We start from the raw sequence: 9181 nt of genomic DNA, 5'->3' as shown, positions 1-9181 counted from the left end.
TCTACAGCTCGCTAACGCTTACCCACACTCCTCCCGCAGACCACCGCTCTGCATGGGTGGCCGTGGTGAGGGAACGCTGCCAGAAGGCTCCAGTGCCGTGGGGCGGCATGAGCGTCAGCCAAGTGAAATAATGGAAGCCCCAAAGCCGCTGGGGTGCCTCGGAAGCCTGTTTCTGATATGCAGGCAATTTGTTCCCTCGACAGGTTCATCTCATTACTGGGTTTCCATTTAGCAGGAGCTTTATCGCCTGTAACATTTGTGCATAACAGATTCACCCAATTAAAATGTTATTTCCTTTAACAGCTCGGATAGTCACATTTCAGTGTTTGCTGGAGCATGTTTTCCTTTCCTCCAGTAAGTCTAGTCCTTCATCAACCACTCGTTTCAAGGGTTGGGAACCAAGCACAGACAGCAGCCCCTGCCCTTCCCCATCATCGGGCATCCCTGCCCTCTCGCCACCGCCCTCCCACCGGGGGCTGCGGCCGGTCCGAGCATCGTCAGTCCCACAGGAGATCAGCCCCCAGCGCTGCCCGCATGGGGGGACCCACCGGAGATGCGCCCCGGTCCCACAGCAGGCGGCCCCTGCTACGACCTGCACACCTTCAATGCCTGGTAGGGCAGCCCATGCTTCAAGGGGCGGCACGGGCACTGGGACCCCCAGGTCTCGGCGGCTTCCCCCGCAGGTACCACCGCCCGCCCAACGACATCGGCTCCAGCTTCTACCCTGTAGCGATGCTGGATGAGCACATGGGCCAGCTCCGCGCCACCACCACTGTTATGCACCACCGGCCCCGACGGACCCCCAGCCCCACATGGGCGGCAAGAGCCCCCGTGCCAGCCTGCCAGCCCCGTCCCCCAAGGGAAGCAGGCAGCCCCGAGCCCCCTGGACACCAACCCCGGGGGGCTGCGGCAGGCACAGGCACACACCAGCCCCCGAGCCCCACATGGCATCACCAGGGCCACAACTCAAGCAGCTGCAGTCGCTCCCCTCCGCCGCGCTGTGCTACCCCATCGCCGGGCAGCAGCGCCCCTCGGCATCCCCCGCCGTGCCCCCGCACCCAGCCCCTCTCCCCGCTCTCCCCCACCACCCCGCAGAGCGCTGCCAGCACCCAAGGCCCCCCGACAGCCACCTCGGAGGCAGCGGCTCTGATTACAGGGTCTCGTAACCACAGCTTAAACACCACAGGTCTTCTAAAGCATTAGGAGGACCAGAAATGTTTACTGCAGCGCTGATGCACGGGAAGAGGAAAAGTTTAGGAACAAAACACACTTGACCACGACCTGCTCTGTTACATGCCGCTGTAGGAGCGCTGGTCCTGCCCTGGTACCCACCCAGCCTAGCGGACGACAACGGGGAGCCGTCGGACGGCCTCGCGCCCTCCATACCGGACGCTGCGCACAGATACGCCATACAGGGAGGGCTCTTGTCTGCTCTTGGAGGCCATTAAACTCGCCGTTCAGCACGAAGCCGATGCTGGGCTTGGGCAGGGGCCCTGCTCCTCTGCTTCGGTGACTGCGTTAAAAGAAACGAGTTAAAAGAAACGAGTACTCGCGTTTAAGACACTGGCAGCAATTTTTCAATAGCTAAATACAGCGCTTTTCCTCTTCTTAATAATTGGGATTTTCAGTTTACTTTTCACTAGCATTAGGGAATGCTAGTGAAAGCCCTGACTTCACCGACTGCTGTATTCCGCATGTGTCGTGCAGGGGTCCTCCCAGTCTGCCCACGGCGGGTGACAGAAGGTCCTTTACAGCAGACCTAGGGTCTCGTGGGAGGTCAGGGTGCAGAGGAAGCAATGCCAGTGCGATGAAAATAATCACCTCCGTAGTCTCTTTTGAGGGCTGCCTTTCATATCCAGCCATACAAAGGGCGCGATGACCACGCTGTGCATCAGGATATCAAATACATCACGGACAAGTAAGTTTTTCATGTAGGCTAAACCCAGCTGTGCAGCGTTGCTTTAAACACAAACAGCGTGCAGAACTTTGAATTAAATGCATCAGAATAGTATCCAAAAACCAGCGCGCAGAGGAGGGAGCTGCCTAGAGCGAGCCAACAGGGCGATACCGGGCAGGGGTCATAATCAAATCCCGCTTTCCCCGGCACTTCAATACCTTGCCTTCAGAACCCAAAATTGCTTTCTGCTCGTTTCTAAGCTTATCACCCATGGGCTGGCACCTCTACCCTTTCTTTTAAAAAGGAAAGGAGCAGGCACAGACGATCCCATGAAGACGGAGACAAAGGTTCTGGGAAAGGAGGCCCCTACAGCAAAGCAAGTATCCCGCCATGCGTGCCTTATAATGGAAACGCCTGCTGAGGGCTCATCGCCCCAGCCTCTGAAAAAGCTTTGTGCTCTCCTCCAGATACAGATCACATGCAGCTTTTTACAAGTACAAGTCCAGCACCGGCGAGAGTGTCCCGCTGTTTTGTATCTACGATTCCTACTTGACGCCGGCTGAATCCTAGGCCAACCTTCTCACAGCGTCAGGCTCCCACTCTCACTCTGTCCGCGACACCGCTTACGACGCTGTGTTCATAGCGCTGCTGGTGGAGGAGGGACACAAGCACGATACCCTCTCCACAGGGTACGATGGCATGTACACATACTTCGCATCCAACGGTTTCTCTTTTGGCTCATCCCACCAGAACTGGAAAGCAATCAAAGCCTTCTGCAACTCCAACAACCCGATGTTCATCCCCAGCGTTGGCCCAGGCTACATCCGACACCAGCGTTCACCCCTGGAAGAACCACAACACTCGGAACAGAGTCAACGGGAAGTACAATGAAACAGCTCTGCAGGCTGCTCTCGTGGCCAGGCCAGAGATCGTCTCCATCACATCCTTCAACAAGTGGCACGAGGGCACCCAGATCGAGAACTTTATCTCGACTGCCTTCCTCATCAGCCGAGCACGTACCTGGAGCCGACTGGCAGGCAGGCAGAGCATTTCAGCAAAGAGAAAGAGCGGTGGTTGATGTGACCAGGATTTGCCTTACTCGGAAAAACGTGCTGCTGACAAAGCTGCAGCACAGCGAAGCGCTTCAGGAAAAAAAAGCAGCACTCGAGGAGACGCAGCCACAGTGCGTTCAGCCTAACCAGGCCGCTGAACGCGAGCGGCCATCTGCAAATATCTCAAGGACTGCGTAAGCCCCAGCTAGGGACTCACAGGCCAAGTGTTACAGGGAGCAGGCAATCTGCAAGCAGCAGCCAAATCTAATTTTCTGCAGATTTAGTACAGATGCCTCTTTCAGAGCTGCTCTGGAATACACAAGGGGTGCTGCCTGGGGGGCCAAAGATCTGGTTTTCCTTCTGTGTGCATGCTCCGTGATGTTCGACATGGTTAGCTGGTTCCAGCACGCATTTCACCGTACGCCCTTGGCCCGCTGCCTGCCGCGATCCCATATCCCTCACTCCGCTAGCAACTCTGTCAGCTCACTGTAAAGAGGAGTAAATAGTCCTCCAAATTGTCTACTGTAGGTGAAACTAAGCCATGCCGTTACAAACCCTCTACTTGATCCAACCTCTCCTACACCAAGGAGTTCTGCAGTGGGCGCTGTCGCTGTGCTCCACTGTACCCAAATAACTAAAGATAAATAACTAAAGATAATTAGAGCTGGAACACGAGAGACTATTTACTCCACCTGTATGTGCTGGAAACCAAGGAAATGCAATGATTTATACTAAAAGCTCTTAACTGATTGTTTAGTGTTCCACGGTTTGAAAATTTGCATCTGAAGCTGCTTTATCCCCTTTAGAACCAAGGAGAAAAAAATATCGGCAATAAAAATGCAACTGAAAACACCATTAATTTGTGCTTTGAAAGAGGTTCAGCTCTCATTAGCCTTCCCTTTTTTGTGATTTTAGCCATGCTTGGACTCTTCAGCCATAAAATTAATTTATACTTGTCTACACCAATAAAATGAGAAGGGGCAGCTCTGGATGTGAAACAAGGTTCTATTCATGATGACTCCACACACGTTCTCACTAAGCACTTAAGTCCATCAAAAGTGGTGGACAACAATGTCTAAAAATAAGGATTTATAACAAAATCATGCAAGTTGCTTACCAGTTTTGAAATTAATAGCAGCTCCGTAAACTTTACTTTTTAATGAAGAATAAATACCAGAGGCAACTTTCATCCATTCCCTATTTACTTCAGCTTAGCACCGTTTTCAGAACAAAATCAAGAAAGGGAAATCCACATTTAAAAAACAAAGATCAGCACGCTAAGAACTTGTTTTCATTCTTTGTATTAGGAGGAAGTCAGGTCTTTCTGAGCAGCTCTCATCTCGACAGGGACCATTTGAATAGTGTTAATTTTCAAAAGCACTGTTTTATCTCAGTAGTAGGTTTTGGTTACACTTAGAACAGAGAAAAACAGCCAGAGGACACCGTAGCTATATCACGAAAGCTCAAAAAACCTCTTTTCCATCTTTGCTCCTCTTTTAGTGCAGATACAATAAACAAACACATGGAATAAGCGTTAAGGGGAGGGTGGATCGGACGCTGTCTTCATCATCCCATCCCAAGAACAGTCTAACATTCAAATTATTGCATTTCAAAGGCCTAATCACGTTAATAAAACAGACAGGTATTTGGGAATGGTACAGCAGCACAAAGAGGTCAGCCTACATATTTGGGTTGGCTTCTCAGAGTATAGCAGATGCGATACTAATTAACAGACACCCATCAACTGTTGTCCTGGTTTTTTATCTCTTTTTTTTTTTTAAATCTTTTGTTTATTAACCTTGACATAACTCATCGACCTTATTAAACAAGGCCACGAATGCCCATTTCCTGAATGCGCAGGCACACGGTGCCCAGCTTTACCAGCTCTGCCGAGCCTCCTCGGAGTCTGACGTCTTAGGATGATTCCGGTACCAAGCCATACTTCTGCCTCAGGATTTCAACTGTAGATGTCAGTGCACTGTGGGGTGAAACAGAACACTCAGAAAAAAGGGGTTTTAAGGATTAAACTGCATTTTCTGGGAAAGAGTAATCAGCTAGACGCAGTACTGCAATTTGAATCAAGGAGAAGATGAACTCCAGAAACTAGAGTGATTCACACAGAAGCTTCTAGAAAGGGGTCTCCTGGGCTCGGAATTAGGAGCGCTCTTTCAGGATTTTTGAGCTTGCTGGGAATTAAGCTAAACAACATTAATGCGAAGGTTCAACTGCTATGGGAAAAGAAGCAAGCACAACCCACCCTAACCTGAAAGCTTCATTTCCTTTAACGTGAAGGAAAAGCTACAGTTGTATTCAGAAGAGTGCTCACCAGCCGGGACGGATGATGGTGAATTTCCCCGGCACAGATAAGTCAACCACAGTTGACCCCAAACGACACTCTGGGCTCTGGACATCCCCTATCGGGCCTCCATCGATGATTAAGGACAACTGAGGCCACAGCTCTTGGAATTCCTGAAAGAAAGAGATGTGGCTAACAGTCCTGAAGATGGTTTGCAATCATGTTTTAACAGACACTACTGGACGTTCCGGTGTCAAGGGAGGCGCCCTCTCCCCTTCCTCTGTCAGGTCAGCTCACTGTTTTTCTGTCACGAACACATCCCGGTTTGATTTCTGAGAACAGATTTATCTCAGACATGCAGGAGAGCCGCACAGATTCTCAGGTTGGAGACTTCTTAGCTGCACCACTGCTTATTGAGGAGCGCACAAAAAAAGCTAGGAGTCTATCAGACATTTGGGAGCGAGGACAGGCTGTCTGTCTGGCACTACACCCAACAGCACCATCACCAGGGTCACAAGCTTTTGCAAAAAGACATCTCCTTGAGTGACAGTTACCAGGCTGCAAGGAGCTGTACAGACAGCAGCAGTCTCATTCCACAGCCGTCCCTCCTACAGCAATTTCCATCTTTCAGATTTGGCGCCCACTTCAAAAACTGCATCTAAGCCTTTAAATATTACTTTCCAGCTCTGCCCTCCTTGCTTTTTAAGGTGAGGATCACAGCAAGACAGCTACCCCACACCATATATCTGCTTTAACTACAGATTATCATTAAAAAAATAATAATAGCAGCAGAGAAATCCTTATTTTATTGCTAAAGCTGGCTTCCAGTTTTGAGAGCCTGGGACTCTGATGGACTACCACAATAACGTCACTTAGTGGCAAAAACAGCCTTACCGAAACCGTCAGCGTGCTCGCCTGAGAGCTGATGTTAGCACTCGTTAAAGCCAGTGGTCCAGAGCAAGCTCGTGCCAACTCCCTGATAAAAGGGTGGTTTGGAATACGAACACCAACCAGCTGCAAGGAAGAAGGGAGCATGGTTTTACACGCAGTAACCGTTTTTAATCTTGCATTGCCTAAAGCCCTCTTGACTTAAAGGCTGATACGCTAGAGAATCAATACATCAACACCTGCGGAACTAACAATAATGAGAGACGGGCCTTCATCAGTTAGCCCCTAATGCTGGGTTATGCCGCGTTCAAATAAGTCACGGGGAGCACGACAGCACAGGGACCAGCTTTGGGAAAACGCCAAGCACGCTAAACACACACACAAGAACAAAAACTACTACAGCAGAAACACAAAACGGCATATTGTCTCTCAAAACCACACAGATGTATCCCGCAGCAAAGACCTACCGATGTGAAGGGATTCAAGTCTTTATTTAGTTCTTCTGAACGCTTTAAGACCAGGGTCACAGGCCCTGGAAGCAGGTCTCGCAACAACTCGTCCGGCACGTCCACCTGGCAGTACCTACATGGCAAGAGGAAGCGCGTTAAAGGCGGCTGGCACAGCTTCACCCAGACCCCTGGTGCTGGGCACTGCCAGGCAGCTCCAGCGCAGCCCGTCCCCTCGGTCCCCTCTGCAGCACGGTAAGCACAAAGCAGCCGCTCCCCGCCGCAAACGGCACCGGGCAGCCCCCGGCCCCCGTGGGAAGCGCGGTGTCTCTGGGCCCTCCGGGCAGCCTCGCTCGCACACGGCTGTCGGTACCGTACGAGGCCTTTCGGAGCCGGGCAGAGACCGGGGGGCTCCGCAGCCCGACCCACCTGTAGAGGCGGTCCACGTCCCCGAGGCAGATGGCCAGCGGCTTCCTCCCGTTCCGCCCCTTCAGGCTGTAGATGCTCCGCACGGCGCCGGAGTCCTGGGCCAGGCACGCCACGCCGTACACCGTGTCCGTCGGCACCGCCACCAGCCCGCCCGCCTGCAGGGCACCGACAGCGGCCGCCACCGCCTCCCTCCAGCCTGGCCGGCACCGGCGGGTCAGCGGGGCGGCCCGGCACCCCCCGCTACCGGCCCGGGGCCTCCGCCCCCCCCCCCAGCCCAGCCCAGCCCAGCCCAGCCCAGCCCACCCCACCCCAACCCCCGGGCCTCCCGCGCTGCCGGGCCGCACCGCCACCAGCCCCGGCTCCCCTCCCGGCCCAGCCTCCCTCCGGACCCGGCCTCGCCCCTCCCCCGGGTACCCCACCCGCACCTTGCGGGTCCGGCTGGACCGCGCCACCGGGCGGCAGCAGCAGGCGGGCGCCGCAGGCGCGGCCTGGGCCTAAACCCGCACCCAGGCCTAGGCCCGCGCTCAGGCCTAGGCCCGGCGCTGCTTCCCCGGCCCGCGCCAGCGCCGCCAGCCGCGCGCTCAGCATACAAGAGCCGCTTCCGGCCTGCACCGGGCGGCGCGGTGACGCACATCCGGAGGCGTGGCGGCCGCGGCCGTTCCCATGGCGACGCGGGGCGGGATGGAGGCGGCGGGGCCCGGGGGGCGGCCCGGGGTGGGTGCCGGGGGCCGGGGCGGGGGGACACGGCCCGGAGGGGGCCACACCGTGACCGCTGTCTCCGCCGCAGGTGGAGAACGACCTGAGGAGGCTGCGGCGCCTGCTGGAGGCCCGGCAGCGGCACCTGCGGGCCCGCATGGCCGCCTGCGAGGAGCTGAGGGCGGAGATGGCCGCCCTGCAGGCCGCCCTGCGCGCTGGCTGCCGCCCGCCCTGCCTCAGCTCCGGCCCCGCCTCGGCCGCGGGGAGCTCCGGGCCCGGCGGCGAGGGGGACGCGGAGCCCTGCGGAGCCTCGGCGGGGCCGCCCGGGAGCGGCTGCGGGAGCTCGTCCGAGCACGGCGGTGCCAGCGCAGAGCCAGGAGCCACCAAAGGTTTTTGCCCAGCTACAGGCTCAGAAAAAGCCTTACCCGTTAGTGCCGGGGGAAAAGCCAAAGACTGATAAGTCAGCGAACGTGGCCGAGTCCCTCGGTTGTGGCCTTGGACTTTGATTTCTCTTGTTGCACCGAGACCTTATCTTACTAAATTTGCACTTTCAAATAAAGCAATGTTGGCTTAGTCTGTATCGCATCCCCCCTGCCTGTGTAGAGGTTAGCTGCTGCTTACCGAAGGAGGCACAGCCTCCAAACAGCTTGCACCAGTTTGTCTCAGATGTTGACTCTGTCCTCGACTGTTAACGGGACCAGGACTAGGTAACGACTGACTGGATTTTAGAAGGGCTGGAGAAGCATGACCGCTGTGCGTTGTTGTGTGGGTAGCACCTCCGTCTCCGATGATAAGCACAATCCTGAAGTCATAGATGCTCGATCCGAGAGGTACGAACAAACCACGGCCGGCCCAGCCTGGAGGTCTGGGGGTGGGAGGTGCCCCTCGGCTGTTGGAGTGGGGTTTTTTGCCACATGAAAACAGTTTGCTACACTGAAAGCTTTGATTTATTCAGAGCGGAGATTCAGTCTGTTTTCCTTATTGCCACGAGCTTTCCCCAAAGTTCCCATCCTCTTTATTGGAAAGTACTTAGCATCCCCACTTTGAGAGGTTTAGGTACTAAAATACCGTCTTTACCACAGGAAACTTTGCCTTTCTCACTTCCCCTGCAGCTTCAGATGGCTCACGGTGCCTTGGCAGTGCCTGACACCGCGGTACCGGCATCAAACACAGCTGGTGGTTGCATGAAAGGGACTACAGCAGCGTTTCCCATTTTCAAAAATGAAGAATAATTCATAGATCCCCAACACCCGCTCTAACTCTTCTCCATACCCGAGTGAACTTGAGGATATGAAGTTTGTTTCTGAAGGTCATTGTTGGCGGGGGAGGCAAGGCAAATGCTGCTGGGTGTCAGGATTTGGAAATCCCCTCATGTCCTGATCTGTCCTAAGGGGGCAGGGGAAGGATCCTCACGCTCACCTCCCAAAGAATTTATAAGTACTCTGAGGAAAGACTATTATAACACAATGTTTAAATA

At 54.4% G+C, this 9181-nt stretch overlaps 2 protein-coding genes across 2 annotated transcripts; one reads left to right on the top strand and one right to left on the bottom strand.

Moving 5' to 3' along the window:
* Positions 1–553: 553 nt before the first annotated feature.
* MANEAL (mannosidase endo-alpha like) lies at positions 554–2980 on the top strand (the record flags this gene model as incomplete). The annotated part of the gene is given in 9 exon segments (XM_082329745.1): positions 554–613; positions 617–665; positions 668–775; positions 1306–1426; positions 1841–1918; positions 2365–2464; positions 2468–2722; positions 2724–2874; positions 2877–2980. Coding segments are annotated over 9 exon segments (1026 nt in total).
* A 799-nt stretch (positions 2981–3779) lies between these two features.
* Positions 3780–7596, bottom strand: YRDC (yrdC N6-threonylcarbamoyltransferase domain containing; the record flags this gene model as incomplete). Its single annotated transcript, XM_082329308.1, has 6 exons — positions 3780–4927; positions 5276–5418; positions 6140–6259; positions 6601–6715; positions 7009–7204; positions 7434–7596. The coding sequence occupies 6 exons, from the start codon at positions 7594–7596 to the stop codon at positions 4864–4866; spliced, it is 801 nt and encodes a 266-aa protein (XP_082185434.1). The 3' UTR covers positions 3780–4863.
* Between the last annotated feature and the right edge of the window lie 1585 nt (positions 7597–9181).

The sequence above is a fragment of the Platalea leucorodia genome, assembly GCF_965183815.1.
Source record: "Platalea leucorodia genome assembly, chromosome: 18".
Lineage (NCBI taxonomy): Eukaryota > Metazoa > Chordata > Aves > Pelecaniformes > Threskiornithidae > Platalea > Platalea leucorodia.
Note: the sequence above shows the minus strand (reverse complement) of the source record. Positions and strands in the feature narration are given on the sequence as shown.